The 23152-nt window shown below is 37.8% G+C and overlaps 2 protein-coding genes across 2 annotated transcripts; both read left to right on the top strand.

The window, feature by feature from the left end:
• Nucleotides 1–7557: 7557 nt before the first annotated feature.
• LOC105043004 (receptor-like protein EIX1) lies at nucleotides 7558–12052 on the top strand. The gene has a single exon (XM_029264344.2). It carries the CDS (start codon nucleotides 7611–7613, stop codon nucleotides 10926–10928), a length of 3318 nt encoding a protein of 1105 aa, XP_029120177.2. The 5' UTR covers nucleotides 7558–7610; the 3' UTR covers nucleotides 10929–12052.
• A 4991-nt stretch (nucleotides 12053–17043) lies between these two features.
• On the top strand, nucleotides 17044–20117 carry LOC140857309 (ruBisCO large subunit-binding protein subunit alpha, chloroplastic-like). The gene is made up of 2 exons (XM_073256090.1): nucleotides 17044–17118; nucleotides 19854–20117. The coding sequence occupies exons 1-2, from the start codon at nucleotides 17044–17046 to the stop codon at nucleotides 20115–20117; spliced, it is 339 nt and encodes a 112-aa protein (XP_073112191.1).
• The last annotated feature ends 3035 nt before the right edge of the window (nucleotides 20118–23152 follow it).

Consider the following 23152-nt stretch of genomic DNA (forward strand, 5'->3'; position numbering starts at 1 on the left):
AAATCGAAAGAGTATATCGAAATATACTCCTCCATGCCGGTTTAGACTTGAGGTGGAAGGGATGGATAGAAAAGAGTCAAAATTTAATCTAACCATCCGATGGATGGGCTGGAGGTATCTAAGCTCCGTATCATCGAATAAAATATGTAGAAATAATCCATTTTAGAATCAAAGCAGTATATTAAAATATATTCCTCCATGCTGATTTAGACTTGAGGTGGATCAATTATAATAGTTTTTCAGTTTTAGTTAACTTAGTTACAGACTATTGGATTATTGACCAATAAAATATATCATTTTAAATTTATATTACCATCCATAATTATGTAATTAATTCATAAATTTATTTATTTTTATTTTCAGAGATTATAGATCATATCTTCTAGAGGCTGGAGCCGTCACAATCAAAGAGAGAACTCCGTACAGCCAGCTCGTATGGTTCTGCATCAGACATACCATATCATAAACTCTAATACTTTAGATATTCTATTTTATATTATTTTATCTTTTATTATCTTATATAACATTCTTTATGATATTTTGGTACTCTCAGATTTAGATGATGTGAGGCATCATTGACCCCACACTCACACGGAACAGCGTCCGACTCTCAGAGTCAGTGCAATGATAGAGGACCTACCCAGCTCGTGGTATCTCCAACTGGATTGGAGGATAGAGAGCTCGTCTACATTCAGAGCCGCTCGTAAGTACATATCTTTATTGAATTTATTTAAAATTTAGTCATTTTAGAGACTAACATTTATTATTCAAAATTAATTTTGCAACATATTTACAGAGCCTGAGGTGCCTTATATGGTTATCGGAATCATCCGATGATTGATGTTGGATCTGTGAATGAGCTCTCCAGTTGGCCATCGAGGGCTTATGATGTAGCCTAAGAGACGTTCTTGGTAAGTCAAAGATATTTAATTTTTAAATTCATGGTAAGTTTGTATTCTATTTATTAATACACGGTTGCTTCTACTTGCGGGGGTACTATCGATTCAAGACTCCTCAGGATGAAAAGGCTGGCCATTGGACTTTCAAGGGGGTGGCTACATGGAGGTTTGGGGATGGACTATATAGCTTTCAGCAATCCATCATAGAGGACTCCAATGTTGAGTCACCATCAAACTGAAAGTTCTACACAGATCATTGAATGCGGACGAAAACATGAGAGGCCTTCTGTGACTAGTGGAGTATTGAAGAGTACTTTAGTAGGCAGCAGAGGGCATGACAGAATCATTCCATCCAACAGCATTTGATCAAGCACACTAGCGGCTCTATTGGCACACATGTTATAGCCGATAGATTGATAAAAATTTTACACTTAAATTAATTTCATATTGAATTAATCATATATATATTATAGTTAATTTAATTTTATTATTTATTTATTATAGACAAGGTAGCTGGGTCACACACCAAGGCAGTTACAGATATGGGATCACACATCAGTCTAGGAGGACTGGTGATTACTTAAACCTAGATCTCGATAGATCACGGTAACAAACTTAAGATATTATTTATTAAATTTTTATATATACTGATATGTATATACTAATGAATTTCTAAATTATATAGACAGATTATGCGGAGTATCTAGTATTGTGGCACAGTAAGGACCCATCCTTCTCAGAACCTCTTTGATCTCGAGAGATGGCTCAAGGCTACCGAAGGGGTGAGTAGGAGCCAGGTCATAGGATTCGTTCATAGCTTCGATCCTCTAGCAGGTCGATACTCTTCGATATTCTTCTTTCAGACCCTGACGACTCCGACATGGAGTGATGCACATGTGAAGAAGATCGTACGGAGACTATAGAGCCAACGACCTCAGAGCTTTCGAGATACCATCCACGATATAGTTATTGAGATTCTCTAGGATCTACATCTACACAATCAGCTAGGCTTATCGTCACAGCCATCGCAGCAGGTAAGTCTAGCTATAATTTTCTTTATTTATTTTAAATTTTATATTTTGAAGCTTCATATATTTAGGCATGACTCCAGAAAAGAGATTTAAGGTGTAAAAATTCAATCTAACCATCCAATCGATAGATCGGATGTGTCTATAGCTTCATATCATCGAATAAAATATATAGAAATAATCTGTTTGAGAATCAGAATAGTATATCAAAATATACATCTCTATATCAATATATATACTTTTGTATTAAAACTTATTAATAATATTTTATTTTTTTTCATTACAGAATACTGGAACATCCCATTCTCATCCACCAACTGCTAGATAAGATGTACAGAAGCAGAAGGAGGATTCAAGAGGATGACGAAGAGGATCTCACATGATTTTTTTGGATATATATGTAATTTTGATATTTATAAAGTAGTATAAATTTATAAAATTATATAATTTATATTTTTAATATAATATAATTAATTTTATATTTATAATTATAATAAATAATTATTATTTATTTATAATAGATTTTAAAAAATATTATTGCTTGTCACTGTCATTAAATAGATTTTAAAATATTTAATTATAAGTTTTTTTAAAAAAATAAAAAATTATTAACAATAGTATTAGCGACACAAATGCCATTGCTAATAATTTTTTAAAAAAATTAAAAAATTATTAGCGATGATGTTAGCGATGATATTGTCGTCGCTAATAGTTTTTAACTTCTAATTAATAAAAAAATTTAAATTATTAGCAATAGCTTTATTGTCGCTAATTATCCTTGTTAACGATGGGATTTTTTTCATCGCTAATAATAGTAATTAGCGATGATATTATTTCTGATAAAATTTTAACGATGGGAGTCCATCGCAAATAGTATTAGCGACGGCAATTGTGCTATTAGCGATGGTTAATAACCACCGCTAATAATCTATTCTCTTATAGTATTGAAAAGTATTTTACCTGCAGGATGTCATAATATTATCAGAACTATCTTCAGAATATCATAATTTTGATCCAAGATATCATAGAAATATCAAAATTATACTTCAAAAGTATTTTATCTATAGGATATCATAATATTAATTTAGCATATCATAATTTTGATTTAGAATATCATAATATTATTAAAATTATCTTCAAAGATATTTTGACTATATGAGGTCATAATTTTAACATTGAATGTCATAATTTTATTTCAGGATGTCATAAAAATGTCAGAAAAAGTATTTCGGATTTGTTTTACCTATAGGATGTCATAATTTGAATCTAGAATATCATAATTTAAATCTAGGATATCATAATATTGTCAGAACTATCTTCAGTAGATATTTTACGTACAAGATGTCATAATTTTAACATCGAATGTCATCATTTGGACTTAAGATATCACAAAAATATCTAAAAGTATACTTTCGATCTGTTTTACCTACAAGATATTATAATATCAATCTAGAATATCATAAAAATCATGATATCCTGATTTATTATACTTTTCAAAAAAAAATTTATGACATACTGTACTTAAAACTGAAAAAAGAATCCATTTAAAGCTATCTAACGTATCAACTTCGTTTAACTACTAAAAGAGCTGCTGTAATAAAAGAACTATCACAAAATCATAATAAAGGATCTACAGACAGTATTTTACTTCCTGATGGATGCGACATATTGTTTGAATGAATAATATTATCTAGATGCTAGTTAACAATCTCAGACGCACAATTCTAGTTGAAAATTTTTTCCTTGGACCCCAGGCGCTCAAATAGAAGTTTAGCAAAATGAGGTAGAAGAGAGAAAAAAGCATTATTCGTAATGTCTAACCAGACTGCAAAATAATAAAAACATCCCGATCTTGGAGAGAGAGAATATTTTTGTTATGTTAAATTTGAAAAACAGATTATGATATGCGTTAAATGTATTCAATGATGGAACAGCGTATCACCTCTGCTTTTTTCGCACCTTCAGATGTCCGATTTGGTCTGAAATGATATTCGTCACATCGAGTCATGAGAGTGCTACATGGATTAATCGGATGAGGTGGTGTGCTCCACGTCAGATTTTCTACACCATCGAATTTCACATACTGCCTTTCTGTCATGATCATATCAATGGTAACATCCCTCGGTTCATCTGTAAATTGGACTTCACTGAAAGTTCTTGACCTCTCTACTGATGAATTATCTGGAGGGTCCCCAGGTTGCTGGAATAAATCACAACCAGTTTCCATATGGTAATCAGATTCATTGAGGACCACTTCGTAGGCAACGCCCTACTAGCAACTCCCAATCAAGAAGAAGAAGATGGAGATGGAGTCCCTGAATTGATCAAATAGGCTGTCAGATTGATTATTTGGGATTTATTGACAAAATACGTGATTATGTTCGTACAGAACTAACAATAAACTTTGCCAAGCAGCAATGTGATTTCTGATGACTGATACAGATTTTGTCGACATTACTATGTTTGATTGTCACTTTTTAATTGAGGTTGGGTTTGGATACTTAGGCATAATATGCAAGTTCAAAAGCGGCAAAGTTTTCCTGTCTTCTATTTTCTAAACAAATGGCATTTCATTCTTTGTGAAAGGTAAGACCGCATGGCACCCAAGATTTAAGGAAAAATGGGATACATTCATGGCCCTTCATTTTCATGTTTTCCATTTTCTTCCCTTTCTAATCATTTTCCAATTAATATTTTAATGCCCTGAGATGTTATCACCACGTGGTGTGTGCTGGTGGTTACAGGGCAAATTTGTTGAGCTGTTATTTGTGTTCTGAACATAGCTAGCCACTTTGTATTAGTCTAATAGATATCAAGACAAGGATAAATATCTATTTTTTGATAAGGGGATTTCATCTTCAACACCAATATAGCTTCATATTCTGCTTCACAGGTTCACTAAATGCCCTAGTTTCAAATATAATAGGATATACATTCTAATTATTTTATCATCTGATTCTGATAGATGAATTGAACATCTCCATGGAGGGTGCCAAGTGCCAACTAGAATAGTCGATCAAGTCATTAGGCTTGACAAATGTATATATGATACCAACCTAAAAAAATTTTCTAGTGTACAGTAATATGACCTGATAATGAGAGAGAATGGATTGATGTAAGTCCCAGTACTCCAACTTTTTTACTTTAATTGTGAAAGGGTTTTACTTTAGTTATGAAAGGAAAAAAAAAAAACCGTTCATGAAGGCGTTGGCAGCAGTACTACTGGATTGTGTCGATTGAAACTTAAATATCTCCACGGCATGGCACATGCTCCTTCCTTGTCGGCAGGACAACCGTTCCACGTCTTTTTTGCCTTCTTTTCTTTCTTTCTTTTTTTTTTTTTTTTTTTTTTGTGTAAGAACAGTTCCACATGCCTTTGACCGGGGAAAGCTCACCAAGTCTTGGTCTACCACCATCATTGACTTGACAAGAAGACAAGACGACCGGGAATGGAATTCCACAAAGATCGATGCTGATCAAAGGCCTTCATGAGCTACCCTTTACTAACTTTGATTTCAATACTGCATGACTATGACTATTTACATTGAAGGCCGGGCAAGGAAGTCTCCGAAGGGGTATAGTTAGTAAAATCATTGGGCCATCCTAGTTCTCAAAAAGATAGCCTTTGCCATGTGGAAGTAAACATTGCCCATTTAATGTGCTGGGATCATTAATTATTTGTGTGCATCAAAGTCTACAGAGAGTTGGGAGCCATCATGGTAGTCCTTTATTGAAACAGATCAGTAGGATCGTCCACTTTGTAGTAGAAATGTTTATATCTTACAGTGTACCTTGTGATTTCGTAATTTAAGCTTGAAAACCTGTAAAAAGCATCAATTTAAAATAGTTTTGAGATCCCAGCTTCAACAAATTTAGGTAAGATATCAACATTCGTGTAGATGGCTGGAGTGACTTTTAAAAGTCGCAAAGTTGTACTATTTTCTTTTTGTTCACTTGCACACTGCATAATCAATATCTTATATAAGAACTAAACATTCAGTGGTTCTCCTCACTTGCATTCTGTCATCTGGAACTTTTGCTGTAGTTCTCAAGTTTCAGCTCTTCTGAGCTTTTGAGAAGTGTTTTTGAAAGCTCCTTATCTGGTGCTTCTTTCCCCTCTAGGGTTTGACAAAAAAAGAGTCAGTTATCATGCTTTTGTGTCACAAAGGAATGTTGGTTTTTTAGTTATTACTGTTTATTTGAATAAAATGACAATTTCTAAGCATGGTTGAAGAGATTTCTTTTCTGATGTACAGTGTTGAGGTAATTCAGTCTGTTTTTTCGATTCACAGTGAGCCAACCGAATATCTATCGATTACGAACGATGAACCATCAAAGCTACATCACAGAACAAGTTTTGTCTCAATTACAACACATCATCCGACTTTCAATCAATCAAATAGGCACCGACCACCGACTATCAATCAGTAAGCTGACTAACAGTCGGCTATTCTCAACCAACTTTTCTAACAAATATAATTCAACTATGGTGACTCGACCGATTTCATGACCAATATTAACCATTGGTATATTAGAGTTACCGACCAATGGCCATTCAAATTTTTACCATTACCGATATACAGTCGACACACTCAGACTACCGATACAAAATCGGTATATCAGAAATATCCAGCATAGAAAGCGCATAATGGCCACATACCATGATCATTAGCGGATATTAACCATCTATCCCACGATCACATAGTGTCGAAATAAGCAGAACTCACGTGCCTAACCATTACAAAAAGTTATCAACAACTCATCTATAAAAAAAAGGTAAATGAACAGCATTGGTAAAATAGTTCTGGGCTAATACTCTGTCTCTCTAAAATTCTATCTACTGTTCATTACTCTCTACTAACTTAAGCATCGAAGGATCTTCGTCGGACAGCTTCTATCAGTATGGATTTTTTTTATAGATATTTTTCTCTGTCAATGAATGCAACAGGGGATTGGCCGCAATATACGGTAATATGATCTGATAACGAGGGAGAGCATTGATGTGAGACTTGGAGAACTTCTTACTTTAAGTATTGAAAGGCAACCAAAAAACATTCATGAAGGCAATGACGGTAGCACTACCACTGCACCTTCTCTTCCGTGGAAACTTTGTTAGTATCTCCAAAGTATAGCACATGCTCCATCCTTGTCGTATGAAGCACCATTTCCACACATCATTATTTGTGGATTAAAGCTCACCAGGTCCCAGCGAGCTATCAACTTTGACTTAAAGAATAAAACGACAATATAGTGAGCAACGAATTCCTCCAAATAAATCCTTGAAAACGATGGGAGACCTCCATGCAACCTCTGATGTCTAATCTTTTCCATTCGGTTCTTTTGGAATTGTACCCTGGCAACGTCGACAGCGTTCGTGAAAGTGACTACAATATACAACTGTACTAAAAACGGACAGCTAATGCCCAAGGAACGCGGATACACTGCGGTGCGAGCACGGCAACTCCATCCCACTTTCCGTTCCAGTGCGCACAAACCGTTCCAGTCCGCACCAACTATGGAAAGTTTACCCAGTCTGGCACGAGAAGAAAATTACATTACAACCTGGCCTGTGCGTTTCCTCCCTTATAAATCCTGAAGATGTTAGTCGACGGTCTCCATGCAACCTCTCATATTCTATCCTCTCCGTTTCAATTTCTTCAGGCTGGTCGTAGGACTTCCTCTTATGTCCAGTGATCCATACAATCGGAGATCCCTCATTATGGAGCACGTCATGCTGATTGGGATCCTCCTATGCGTGGGAGTCATCCCATTCTGCCTCTGCCTGGACAGTGAAGATGGCTCCAAGGTGGGGGGCAGCTGCATAGAGCTCGAAAGGAGAGCTCTCCTTGCCATTAGAGCAGATATCTATGATCCTGGTGAGTGGCTTTCTTCTTGGACGGGCCAAGACTGTTGCCAGTGGAGGGGTGTTGGCTGTGACAACACCACCGGTCAGGTGGTAACGCTTGACCTCAAATACCCATCTGGTTATGATCTGATATTGGGAACTGGAAAAATCCTTGAACCAAGTAAGGTAAATCCTTCTATATCTGGCTTGATACATTTGAGGTATTTGGATTTGAGCATGAACAACTTTTCTTTTGCACCCATCCCTGAGTTCATTGGTTCTCTTATGCACTTGGAGTACCTTAACCTCTCCAAGGCTTGGTTCAGCGGATCCGTTCCTCGCCAGATTGGAAATCTCTCGAGCTTGCACTATCTAGATCTTGGGGGTGGGTACCTTTTTCTTGACAAATGGTATGGGTTCGCTGAATATTATCCAATAGCTCTACGTGTTAATGACCTTCAATGGCTCTCCAGAATCACTTCTCTGCAATACCTTGACTTGAGTTTTGCTGACCTCTCCATGGCATCAAATTGGCTTCATGAAATCAACATGCACCCTTCTCTATTGGCCTTGAAATTATTTGCTACCAGGCTTCCTGGTATTCCTTCTACTCTACAGCATGTAAACTTCACTTCTCTCACCGTGCTCGATCTCTCTTACAATGCTATTTCTACCGTCCCCCATTGGCTACTTAATATTAGCAGCCTTGTTCAACTTGATCTCCAAGGTTGTTCATTTCATGGGAGGATATCAACTGTAGCAGATATGTTGGGGAATCTCAACCATCTAAAGCATTTGGATTTCTGTCAGAACCAAATTACTGGAGGCATTTCACAATCTTTGTGGAATAATACGCACCTGGAGTATTTAGATTTATCTGGAAACCAAATTACTGGGCATGCTGCAAAAATATTTGGGAATCTTAGCCAACTGACGTTCTTGGCATTGGTTGGCAATCAAATTAGCGGTGAAATTTCAGAAAGCATGGGAAATCTTAGCCATCTAGAGGCTTTATATTTGTCTGAAAATAGAATTAGCGGAGAAGTCCCAAAAGGCATGGGGGACCTCCTCAACTTGGAGGAATTGGATTTGTCCTATAACCAGATCAAAGGATGTATACCAGAAGAAATATTGGAGAATTCTAGCCAACTGAGGCGCTTATTTTTGAGAGGCAATCAAATTAGTGGAGAAATACCAAAAAGCATGTGGAACCTCCTCAACTTGGAGCTATTGGATTTGTCCTCTAATCAAATCAGTGGATGGATACCAGAAACTATTGGAAACTTGGTTCACTTGCAGCTATTAAATTTGTCATTTAATAATATTACCGGGCAAATACCAGAAAGTTTGGGCAAGTTATCTGAACTCAAAACGTTGGATTTGTCTTCCAACTCCTTCACAGGATACTTGACTGAAGTGCACTTTTCCAACCTCACAAGATTAGATTTTTTGGGTCTATCTTACAACTCCTTGAACATAATCTCAAGTGACAGTTGGATTCCTTCTTTCAATGCTTTGTTTATTTACATGAGCTCTTGCAATGTGGGACCTAAATTTCCGGCCTGGCTTCGAACCCAGACAAATTTGTTTATGTTGAAACTAAATGAAGCTGGAATTTCAGACAAGATTCCATCATGGTTCTGGAAGATGGATATAAATCACCTCAATTTATCGCATAATTGTATGGAAGGACAGCTACCAAGTTCTCTAGGGAGCCATATTTATGCATATCTTGACCTGAGCTCCAATTGCTTTTCTGGTCCAATACCTAATCTGAAGGCTCAGTACATGATTCTCTCCAATAATTCTTTTTCTGGACCCATTTCCTTGAGCTTTTTGAATAGCCCTATGGTACTCTCTTTATCCCACAACCATTTAAATGGAAGTATGCCGCAGTTGCATTTTAATCGGACTTTCTTGAGGGTCCTTGACCTCTCCAATAATGAGTTATCTGAAGGATTTCCAGATAGCTGGATTTGCAATTGGACTTTTTTAGAGGTTCTTGACCTCTCCAATAATAAGTTATCTGGAGGATTTCCAGACTGCTGGAGTCAACCACATCTAGGAATCTTTGATGTTCCAAAAAATAGAAAAGTAGAAGATAATTCCAGCATATTGGCATATCCTATTAAACTCCAATCTTTGCACATGAGGAATAATCGATTATCTGGTAAATTTCCTTCCTTCCTGAGATTTTGTAAAAATTTGGTTGTTCTTGATCTTGGTGAAAATAGATTCTCGGGCAATATACCCACATGGATTGGAGAAAGCCTCTCATCTCTAAGAGTACTTCGTCTAAGATCGAATTCTTTTAATGGTAATATCCCAATGCAAATATTGAGTTTGTCTTCTCTTCAGGTTTTGGACTTAGCATGCAATAATTTTTCTGGAAATCTGCCATCATCCTTTGGAAATTTTTCTACACTGGCTGAGATACAAGAAAGAAGCCGACCCATGCTAGGTATGATCACGATGTCATTTTACCATGAGAGTCTATTGATAATTACAAAAGGATTAGAACTTGAGTACACTAGTGTGCTTTTATTGGTTACAAGCATTGACCTATCACATAATAATCTTTCTGGAGAGATCCCTAATGAAATGACAAATCTTCATGGATTGCATTTCTTGAACTTGTCTGGGAATCATTTCATTGGAAAAATTTCAGAAAATATTTGTGACATGAGGCAGTTGGAATCACTCGATTTATCAATGAACAATCTTTCTGGCCAAATTCCCCAAACCATGCTTGCTTTGAATTACTTAAGCAACTTGAACTTGTCATATAACAACTTGTCGGGAAGAATTCCATCAGGGAATCAGTTTCTAACCTTCAATGATCCCTCCATCTATATCGGCAATCATTATCTTTGTGGACAGCCCTTGCCAGAATGCCCTATTAGTGCATCTGCACATCAAGAAGAGGAAGAAGTAGATGAAGATGACTATGAGACGATATGGATTTATGGTAGCTCGGCATTGGGATTTGTCATTGGATTTTGGGGTTTTGTTGGCATGATGTTAGTCAAAAAGGATGTTAGGATTGCTTATCTTCGATTCCTTGACAGAATATGTGATTATATTTATTTAGAAGCAGCAAAAAAGTTTGCCAGGTTGAAGCTTGTCATGAGGAAGAGCAGCCACAAGCATGGCTAAGCAGTTGCAGATGGTGCTGCAATTGTAATGTGATCTCTCTCTATATTTCTGAATGATGGTGGCAGCACCTCTAATCCAAATATGTATGGATCAAAACTTTAGAGCTTTTTGAATTATTATTTCTTTTGTTGTTTTGCTGCTTTTATGTTGTTCACTATCTATATTTGCTACCATTTTGCTTATAAATGAAATAATATTTAAGAATTGGATGTTTTTGCTTTTATGTCACATTAGCAAAGTGATACAATGGCAGTAAAACACCTAATGTCACACAAGATGCCATATCTACAAGAAGATAAACATAAGCACCTTAAGATTATCTGCATGATGCAATAAAAAAAATCATTAAATAGACTAAGATGTATCTATTATAGCTCCATGATGGAGACTATTTTTAGTTACTCTTTCAATGTCCATCACTTCTTTTTAACTTTATCCTCATAATGAAATACTAAAAAGTCAATATATGTATCCAGGCCCTATTTCTAAGTTCCACCTAATCAAAAAAGGGAGAACCTTGGTGATTGGTGGAAACGAAGTGTTTTCACGGGAGTTAAATCCTCATAAAATGAAAAATTAAAAGAATGACATAGGATATGAGTGGGCCAACTAGCCCTAATTCATCAACTTTCTTGTGTTGAGAATAAGAAGTATAGGTTTTATCATACCCTTACTCCTAGCTATATTTGACCAAATCCTAGTTCTCAGAAAAAAAATAAATAAATAACTGAAAGCAAGAAAGAAGAAGAGGAGGGGATTAGCATAATATTCTTCGGCAGGAGAGATATGTAAACAACATCATTTTGAAGCCAAATTTGGTTATAGGAAAAGAAATCAAGATTGGTTTTTTTGTTTCTAGGAAATAAGTTCTTGGATAATGAGCCAATTCTTCAGTTTGGATAAGTCATATAATGTCAATATAGACTTAATTAAAATCAAATTGGATGCCAATATACCAATGCCCATATTTATTTTATTTAACAAATGCAAATACAGATATGGATATTTGTTGAATGCAAAAATTTATATCTATATTTATTTTAAATGGATACGAATAGAAGTCAGATATTGGGAGTATAAACATAAATACAAAAATAAATCAAACAAATAAATTTTATGATCATAGAATTAAAAATATCACTAAGTAGATTGCAAATCAAATTAATAGCATATCTATATGGTCATATATTTTCTTTAAAAATTCATGAGTGCTATATAAAATTAAATAAGATTATCAAATAAAATTAGATATTTGGATATGCATTGGATAGTTGTCTATCCATATCTATTTTTCTTTGATGGATATAAATACAGATATAGATATTAAATACTCAAATTTTAATCCATATTTTGATTGATTTGGATAAAAAAATGCATTTAGATGGATATTATCCAATCTACTTTCACTCTATGTCTCTAGAGAGTGAAATAAATCTTATAGTATATAATCTGCTAAATTATTTATAACAAATATTATTATTACTATAATAATTACCACTAGTGTATAATGTTACCACTAGTATAATTAGTATTATTATTAGTACCATATAATTACTATAAAATAATTATGCTTATGATAAATTGATATAATGTGATACATAATACATGATGCTGTATAATTTATAATTTCTACAATTATTATAAAATAGAATATAAAGTGTTATTCAATGATAGTTGTACTATTAATATAATAATGCAAATATTTACATTATAACAAAATGTTAATCTTCTATTAAAGTATTAATATTGTAATAGTGCTTAAAAATAATGCAAATATAAGCAATATAGCATATAATATCATACTTTAATGATCATATTTTAAAAACTATATTTAGCGTTTATCTCAAATTAGCTATGGTGGGCTATGTAAATCCTTTTTCTCCATTCCATTTTGTTTATTTTATACTTTTTAAAAAATAGTTTTATCTAGTTCTTCCTTATTACTTCTTTCTATATGATTTGTGATCTATCTATGTCCCTTTTTCTTCCTACGTGTATCAAATCACTATTTAGTAATGATGCATCTCTTTGCATACATATCTAAACAAATTTGACCCGCTATGAATTTATTTTGTTCGCACATTTAAAGATTGATCACTCAAGGCTACAAATCAACAGTAGTCGTTTGCTCGAAACCTTTTTTGAGCAGCAAATGGTAAAAAAGAGAGAACAAATGAAAATGCCCACTTTTTTTTGGGTATGTAACGGAGGGAGCAAAACCTCCCCCAATTAGTTGAATAATTAATGCAAGAATGGTTACCACGAAGGAAAAAGAAAGAGATAAGTGGTTACAGGAAGGGTACGGTGAAGATCATAGTATCAAAAGAGAGGCGCAAGAGAAGACAAGATGAAATTCTATGGCCGCCCAGATTTCCTTTGCAGAGCACAACTTTCCCCAAGTTTAAAAGTGTGAAGAGTTTTTGAGAGGACTGCTTTGATGGAGGAACTTTTCTTAGAAAAATTCTAGAATTCCTCTCGTGCCAAATCTCCCCGTAGAGCACAGTGATGAGCTGAACCCAGGACCTTCTCTAGCATACCTTGATTTTTCTGCATCTCCATGTTGTCCAGTGCATGAAGGTTCAGCGGCCATCCAAACAACTTACGCTGAAGGTACTCTGCTTGAATTTGGTAGTTTACACCAAATTCTTGCACATGCTCAGCTAATTAAAGATAGAGACAAGGTGTTATGCAAATTGGATTCCAATGGCTCCTTTACAACTGCGTCCTTATATAACTTCATCAACACAAGAGGCATCAAATGCAGGTTTGCCAAATCCCTCTGGAGAGTCAATGTGCCACTCAAAGTTAAGTGATTTCTTTGGTTGTGCAGGAAGAAAAGATTGAATACTCGTGAGCTGCTGCGAAAGAAAAGCGGACAAAATCTGGGTGGTTGTGCTCTTTTTGGTCATATGGAGGAGTCTGTAGATCATTTATTTTCAACTTGTTTCTTCTCCTCAACAATTTGAAAGGCTGTGTCCTCTCTATTCGGAGTGCTTCATCCAGAGTCTTCTTTTGAGGATTTTAGTCTATCGTGGAGGAGGACCTTCTCAAAGTCTCTGCAACTAGTTATTCTGATGCTTTACGCAGCCTTCGCTTGGGTTTGCTGGAATGAAAGGAACTAGAGAATTTTTCTTAGCAAAAGTAGTTTGATTCCCTCTACAGCCGCGAAAGGACTCAACACTCTTCATTGAGTGGTCTATCATGTGTAATCAGAAGCTGCATCCTCCTTTTGGAAGGATCTCGAACAAGATAGGAAATATTTCATTACCTTTACAGGATCTCTAGTTGACCTCGATAATTCTTCAATCCAGCAGGTGGTTCATCCGAAAAATCCTGAAGTGATGCCCATTCAATTTACTATAAAAGTAGGAGTTCTCTGAGTGTTATGTTACTGAGATTGGAAAATTATGTTCTAGATCCCATTGGTTCTCCGTTCTTCTTTTAATAAAGCTTCAGGTGGCTGAGGTTTTCTCAGCCTCCTATTCAATCAAAAAAAAAAAAAAAACTCAAGCTGAAGGTAAAGAAGCTGAAGTTTGAGAGCATACAAAAGACTGAAAGGGCACTTTGTACTTTTTCCCCTCTTCCTTTCTTCCATGCAATTCTTGAATCGCAAATAAATAGTTATTCACACATGGCGTTAGAGCTCGCAAATACATAGTTATTCACACATGGCGTTAGAGCTAAGTATTGGGTTTCTTGAATTAGCAAATAACACCTTCATCATATTTATGGCTTTGTAATTCATTCTTTAGTTTTAGCCGTATATTTCTGCCATGGGTACAGGTTGCTTAGAAAGCACTAAAAAGGCTTGCCATTGGCTTGATCATCATAAACTCGGTCTAGAGCTGCACTCCAGAATGCCAACCAACTTGTTGATAGGATGCATTAAGAACCACCCTACAATGTATCAGCTGAATTTCCTACAATGTGTCAACTGAATTTCCTTCAATTCCTTGGTGTAAACTTTTCTCCACGCTGCAGAAAAGCTAATCCAATAATGTATATTCTTTTGTCATCGGATGCCATCATGCTAATCAGACGTGTCTGGAAGGATACTCTGTGCTTATTTCTTAGCATATGGGACTATAACACACATCGGATTGTTAGCGAAGGGAGCTCGCCTGGTTCATAAAAGGCACATACATAACTTTCAATTTATCTTAGTTCACCATTCCTCCCAGCCAATGTCATCCTCATCATCGCCTGATGCATAGCTTCGACATTTAGATCAGCCAGTTCGTATGTCGAATTTGTATTGCCCATTTATTTATTATAGTTAAACATGCATGGTTCATGCCATTTACTGACATCTTTTTGAAGATTCTGGTAAACTACAAGAGTCCATTTAGCATAAACTATAATATCAAAAAAATAAAACATGTGGGTATGGACAACTTAAAATACTAAGATGACACATTTATAGCCTCACTCTAAAAGAAAAGGGAAAAACTGATGGAATCCGCATCATGTCTCTGTATACTGATTTCTTAGACGTTTCCTCCTAGATAAAGAAATTAATGCTTAAATAGTTTATACACTTATCATACAAGTTTGTAAACTAAAAATTTAAAAACAAATAATTTAGATGCTTAATAGCATCGTAAAATAAGAATCCACTGTGACAAACAATGAATGCTTAAATAAAAGCTAGAGGAGATGAAAGGAGGCAGGCTGCCAGGGTGAAAGGAGAGTGATTAGTTAGATGAGGGTTCATTTCACAAAAAGCTATTTTTGGCTTTACAGGATGTAAGTGTGCTAGAGCTCACAATAAGAGAGAAAAATACACAGCACACCATCAAGATGAGGCTTCTTCACATGCGTGCATAAATTGGCTGATGAAGATAACAAAATGTCTGGAATGTTATTTTAAAGAAATAAAACGCTCTGTTCTCACATTTCCATGGACATTAAAACTTCAAATTGATAGATCAAATAACCCATTACAACAAGCAAAGGCATAACAGTTACTTATTATATTTACATGTTATATATTTTTTTCGCTTATACTACCTTAAGGCATAAAAACTAAAACCAAAGGCCGGAAGACCAGCATGTGCCGCTTGCACATCAATGGTCATAACATGAGTGCAGACCAGTAGTAATTCAAGAGCCATATTGCAACTATCCTAATATTTTCTGAGGAGAAGTATACTGTTCTACCTGACCACAAGACCATCGGTCTTTGTCATGTCGCCGAAATTGCTTCCAGTGTCACTGGGAGGACTGCTATAAAGCTCATGGCAGTTGCTGAAATCTAGCTAAAGGGTGTTTGCTCATCTCTTCTGTATTCTAATGATAGTATAACAGTGAAATTTTCACTGTGCCATCTCATTTGCAATACGGTCTATAGGGCCGGCAAAATATAATCCGATCCATCAATCCAATCCATGTTCGACCGATCATAAATAGATTTGAATTTAGGCTAAATGAGTTTGGGCCATAAACAGGTCGACCCGTATAATTTATTTAATATTTGGATCGGATTTAAGTTTTAGGTATCGACCTATTTTACTTATTTAATCCATTTAATATTTAAGTTGAATTGAGTCAGATAATCCATTTAATGCATTTAACCTATTTAAAATCTCTTTAACTAATTTTTAATTTATTTGATCCAATCTGTTTAATCTGTTCAATCTATTTTAAACCTGTTTAAAACCTATTTAACTTGTTTTGGATCCATTTAATCTGATCTGTTTAACTCGTCTAACCCATTTATCCTATTTAATCTAATTTATCTTGTTTAATAAATAGATTAAATAGGTCAGATCGGATTATCTGTTTAATAAATAGGTTGAATTTGAATTGATAATTTTCTGATTCGACATGTATTAATCCGATCCGTATATGATTTGATCCGACCTAATAGCCACCTCTATTGATCTGTAGAGGTGATACTTATTTATGATGTAATAGGAGCAGAACTACAAGATAATGTGATTGTGTTGATACGGGAGATTGGCATGCATCAGAGGTACGTAGCAGCATACTCCTTCATCTTCCAGCTGGTTGACAAAATTCCTCAAAAAACCCCTGCCGATAATCGTGCATTCGGGCTGAGAGCAACACACGAAATGGGAGGCAATGACGAATGGGCAGAGGGTTGCCATAGAGCATGCGGTGGACGACTCTTGCCGCCTACAAACCCAATGACTGTCCAATGCAAACTGGCTATGCCTGGTTAACATTGGTTTGGATTGTTGGAAAAGTTATATGCCGATGATTAAAAGAATAAACATTGAAAAAAAAATGCGGGAACAATATACTTAAATTATCATATTTTTTTTAATTTATTTTTTTATTTATATTTTATTTTTATTTACTAAAGTATAAAATCGATAAGTGTTAAAAATATATATCGGCTCGGCGGGGTTAGGAATGGCAAAATCGATCCGACCCGATGGGTATGCACCCTATCTAAATCTGGTCAAACCCGAAAAAATAGAGTTTAACTGGATTTGGGTAAAACTCGAAAACTGTAGCATGGGTATGGATAGTGCTGTTTTCTACCCAAATCTGAATCTGAACCCGATCTGAACCTACGAATATGGGTAATACCCGAACTTATACTCGAATATATATGTTTATAATTATGTTTTGGTAATTTTATTTTGGTTGATAATATGCATAAAATTATTCTGATTATTTATATATTTTATGTTGAATTGTAATTGTATTTCTATGTTTGATTTCTATAAATCTGGATTTATAAATTATGTTCTATGTTGAATTGGTAATTTTGTTTTGATTAATAATATGCATAAAATTATTTTGATTGTTTATTTTTTTTAGATATGAGATAGGTATGGGACAGATATGGGTTGGATATGGGAAAATGGGTTATCTGTGGATATCTCCGAACCTATTAGGTATGGGGATGGATATCTTTTTTCTTATTCGATCGGGTATCGGATAAGGTTTGGGTATTGAGTATTAAGTTCGGGTTTGAAGATGGATAGTACAATATCCGACCCAAATCCTACATATTGCCAGGTGTATAATTTTGTATTTTTTATCTTAATTATAAATAATATTGCATATAGGCTAAGGGTTTCTTGGATCTCTACTAATCTATCCTAATATGTCGTTATCCCCTGCATAAGATCTGTTGAGTATAACATACGTTGTATCCTGATATATTCTTAAAATTCGTGTTTAATATCCGCAAAATAAGTAATGCTCAGCAGAGCCAATCATGTGCACTCGAAGATTTCAGCTTTGTCATGTTGGCACATAGCTAAAGCTGAGCACGAGTCAGGTTCGACCGAATTGAGAGAAAAATTTTATCCAATCGAACCAATGGGGTTGAAGAAAATTCAATCCGCTGCCGATCGTTTAACATGTATAAACTATTTGAAATTGAAATGAACGATTTGTAGCAGATTCGGATGGATTGTATCGATTTGGACTTCAATATTGATTCAATATTGATTTTAAGTCCAATATTAACCCACTTAAGCTTATTTAAATTTTTTTTATCAATTTAATATAAAAAATACCTAGATCTTATAAGTTACAAATTTTAAATTTATTTTTGAATCTATACAGAATAAAATAGAAAAAAAAGATTTACTCATCTGAAAGCAACTGAAAGTGTTCGCTTTAGAATTATCTCAAATTGATATGCTTCCATCAATAATTCAACATTAATATTTTCATGAATCTAGATGGATGATGGGGTATTTTTTTAAATGAAGTATTGAAGTCTAAATGATGCCGTCTCAAAATAAAAGTGAGTTTGTGAAATACTACATTAATTGTATTCGATTTCATACAGATTAAAAATATAGGAATCGAATCCGATTGTAAATAATCGATTTTTTATAAATTTTAATCTAATTTTATCCGATTTATCTTTCAACCGACCGAAACCAATGTTTATTGGATCGGATTGGATGGATTCCTCTAGATTTTGATTATTTGCTCAGCCCTATTAGCACAGGATGATTATTTTGAAATCGTATTATTAAGTTGTTCGGAAATAATAATTTTTAGGAAACAGGTCTAGCTTGGCACTGGTGAGATTGTGCATGGTACACGGAAAGCACAGCATCACACGCACAAATATGGTATCACCGTAGTTGCGATCGTTGCCGATGGTCAGCCTGACTACTTGGATGGGCCAACGTGAATGTAGCTACTATCATTCTGTAATAAATATGGGAGTGCTGCTGAGATATGTTTGATCACAATATTTAATTAAATTCTTAAACATAAAAACAGAACCTCTTCCAAGACCAATGTTTATTTTTCAGAGCGATCATGAAATCGTGTTTATATCATAATACCAATCGCTAGAATTTGAATTCATAACACAGTTTAGTTGCAAGTACAGAATATCACCCTAAAAATATTCCGAAAAAAAAAAAAAAAGAAATGGCAGTTCTAACTACATTTTAGAATTTGAATGTAGTCGTGATTGCCGAACACCTTTTTAGAGGGGCTCTCTTTTTCAATGGTTGAGACGATATCTAAATTTTGCTTTAAAAAACAAAGACATGGAAACAAATCCCAAAATAACAATATGTTTTCTTTGATTTTTTATTGTTTAAACATGACAATTTCTCAATATGATTCAAGAGAAACTTTTCTTGTGCACATACTAACGCCTGACAATTAATGCTCCTCCAGAAACTTCTCCACGGTACCTCCGAAGTACGGCACATACACCATCCCGCCTTTCATTCTACTCCGGCGTTGATCGCGGAAAGTTCACCAAGTCTAGCGTCGGAAGAAAATTATATTACAACCGTGCCTGTGGAATTCCTCCTTTATAAATCCTTATAAAGATGTTGACCTAGATGCATGTCAAGTTGTTTCATCAGGAATTCATCAGCTGAAAACTTTAGGCCTTGTGAACTCCACTTGGATACACTCTAAAAAAAATTATTAGACTAATTCACTCGCCATTTCGTGACTGGACAGGCACTGGTGGCACCTGCTGCGTTAATAGCACATAATGCGGGTGTGGAAGGAGAAGTGGTGGTGGAGAAGATTAAGGATAGCGAGTGGGAGGTTGGCCACAATGCAATGGCTGACAAGTATGAGAATCTCTTAGAAGCTGGTGTAATTGACCCTGCAAAAGTGACAAGGTGTGCACTGCAGAATGCTGCGTCGGTTGCTGCAATGGTCCTAACAACACAGGCCATTGTTGTGGAGAAAGCCCAAACCAAAGGCACCGGTAGCTGAACCACCCGAGGGTTGTCTTGCCATCGAGCACTATGCATTAATAGAGATCCCAGTATTTTTGACTTTTTTGAAGGGACAATGTTGTTGCAGCATTTATTATTTGTAGTGTTATCCCTCCATTGGGGTTCATGTTGTTGGGATATACCGATCGATCCCTTTTACGCTGACTCACCCTCGGGCCTGTCCGATCGACGTCCGACTCTACCGACCGCACCGACTGACGACTGCCGACAGTAGCCGCCGACATTATCCGACCGAAGTATGTCGGTCGGACAGACCCATTCTGTTCCCGACTAGCCGAGCGGCGGAGTCTAGATTATCGACTTACTGTCGGGCGGGGGTGGCAGCCGACGTCCGACTCCCGCAATGCGCCAGACCAGCCGACGGTGTCCCCAGGTCTTCACCCGACGTCCCACAGCCGAATGCCGACGTATGGTCGGTCAGCTCCCCAAAACGCCATACGACTGCTATGGGCTGCTGTCCTGACAAGGACATGCGATGTAACCACCTTGAGGGCATCGTCCTGCCAAGGACATAGGTCAGCCCCAGTGATTTGACAGCCCACGGTGACTTGTCAGTCCGCGATGACTCTGACAGCCTCCGACGATTTGACAACTCTCCGGTTGTTTGCACCATTAATGGCAGGACCACGCCGCGCTTTGCTATAAAACGGAGAAGGCAACAGTGTTGGAGGAGGTTTTTTCTAGGCCCCTGAGCTCTCTCTCTCTCTAGCTCTCTCCCGCTGAGCCCCTGATTCTTTTCTACTGTTGCCTAGTCTCCTCTCTGACTTGACCGTCGGAGGGTCCCCGCCGGAGGCATCTCCGGTCAGTGTGGACTTTTCTTGTAGGTGCGCGATACCGATGATCGGACGATGGGGGGGGATTGGCCGCAACAGATTTGGCGCTCCAAGTAGGGGGGATCACGACCTCCACAGAGCTTGAAAGACCCTTTCGAGATGACAAGAATCAGGGCTCAGCAATTAAGAGCCACCGAATCGGCGAGGCACTCTTCCCGTCGGGAAGAGGCCTCTCCTCCACCCTCCATGGCGGAATCCAACTCTCCGCATCCTGTGGTGACCACGGAGGTGCAGATCGCGGTGATCGTGCGGCAGATGACTGTGCTGACGGATGCAGTCAAAAGCCTTCAACAACAATCAATCCGATTGCCGCACTCGCCGGTGGAGCAACCGACGGCACACCCGATGCCATCCAGGAGCAGCCGCCGACGTCCGCATCGGTCTCCGTCTCCTCCTCAGGAGCAGCCGTCTCAGCACTCCCATCGAGAAGGGAAGAGGCGGCCACAGCGTGACACCCACCGATCTCGACGACCCTCTCCTTCCCAGCTGGAATGAGCGAGGAAGGAGAAGCGGCCGCGGACACCATCCGCCTCCCTCTCAGATTCATCGGGAGACTCAACCCTTGGGGTCTCCCAACACCGACGGATCGACGACTACGAACGTAGGTTCAAAGAAATCGATCGTTGGCTTGTCCAGCTCCAGGTGGACGGACAGAAGTCTTCGAACGACGTCAACTTTCAGACCGCCCAACCTCTCTTCCGACTCATCCTCGACGAGCCGATTTCTAGTCGGTTCAAGATGCCTCATGTGGAGCCTTACGACGGCTCCACCGACCCAGTTGACCATCTGGAGAGCTACAAGGCTCTCATGACGATCCAAGGGGCAACCGATGTCCTCCTCTACATCGACTTCCCCACCACACTTTGCAAAGCCGCCAGGGCCTGGTACTCCGGCCTCCGCTCAGAAAGTATCCACTCCTTCGGACAGCTCGAGCATTCTTTTGTGGCCCATTTCAGCATGAGTCGGAAGCCGCCACGAACCTCGGACAGCCTTTTCTCCCTCAAGCAGGGAGAAAATGAGACGCTCCGACACTTCGTGACGTGATTCAACGTGGCCACGCTTGAGGTTTGGAACCTCAATGAAGACATGGCTATCTCAGCCATGAAGAGGGGGCTGAGGGGGTCCCGATTTACATACTCCTTGGACAAGACCCTCTCCCGGACATATGCCGAACTGCTGGAGCGCACATACAAATACATGCATGCAGATGAAGGAGCTTCCGACCGGCGCCTGGCTGAGACCAAGGGCCCGAAATAGAAGCGAAGGAAAGGTCGGCCTCCTGCCGAGCCTAGCGGGCCCCCGATCGATGAACAGGTTTCACCCCGATGACAGAGCCCGAGATCACCCCGACGGCGGAGTCCGAGGCCGATGCATCGCAGGTATGACTCCTATACTCCTCTCTCTGCTCCTCGTGCACAGCTTTTGATGGAGATCGAAGGAGAGGAATATCTGCGACGGCCTCCGCCTTTGAAGGCAAAGGGCCTCGACCGACGAAAATACTGTCGATTTCATTGGGGCTACGGCCACAACACCGAACAGTGCATCCAACTCAGGGATGAAATCGAGGCCCTCATACGCCGAGGGTATCTCAAAAAATTTCGAAGGAACCCGCTGACTTGGCCCGTCCCCGACCGACGACCCCAACCGACTGAAGAGGTATTTAACAACCAGCCCACGATCGGGGTCATCAACATGATCTCAAAATGACTGGACCGAGGGACGACTGCTGGAGGGGAGTCAATGAAGAAGCTGCGCCAAGATGATGTAATTACTTTTACAGATGAAGATGCTCGGAGAATCCAAATTCTCCATGACGACGCTGTTATTGTCTCGACAACAATAGCAAATTATGATGTAAGAAGAATCCTTGTTGATAATGGAAGTTCGACTAATGTTTTGTTCTACTCGACCTTCTCTCAAATGCGACTGTCGGCTGATCGGCTCAAGAGAGTCTCTACACCCCTAGTAGGTTTCACTAGAGATGCTGTCACGGTGAAAGGAGAAATTACTCTTCCCGTGACAGCTGGAACTGAACCACGACAAAGCACCGTCTACCTAACCTTTGCGGTCGTCCAAGTAACTTCGGCCTACAACGCCATACTTGGAAGACTCGGACTAAATACCCTCAGAGCGATAGTTTCGACCTACCACCTGCTGGTTCGGTTCCCGACCAAAAATG

The sequence above is a fragment of the Elaeis guineensis genome, chromosome 4, assembly GCF_000442705.2.
Source record: "Elaeis guineensis isolate ETL-2024a chromosome 4, EG11, whole genome shotgun sequence".
NCBI lineage: Eukaryota > Viridiplantae > Streptophyta > Magnoliopsida > Arecales > Arecaceae > Elaeis > Elaeis guineensis.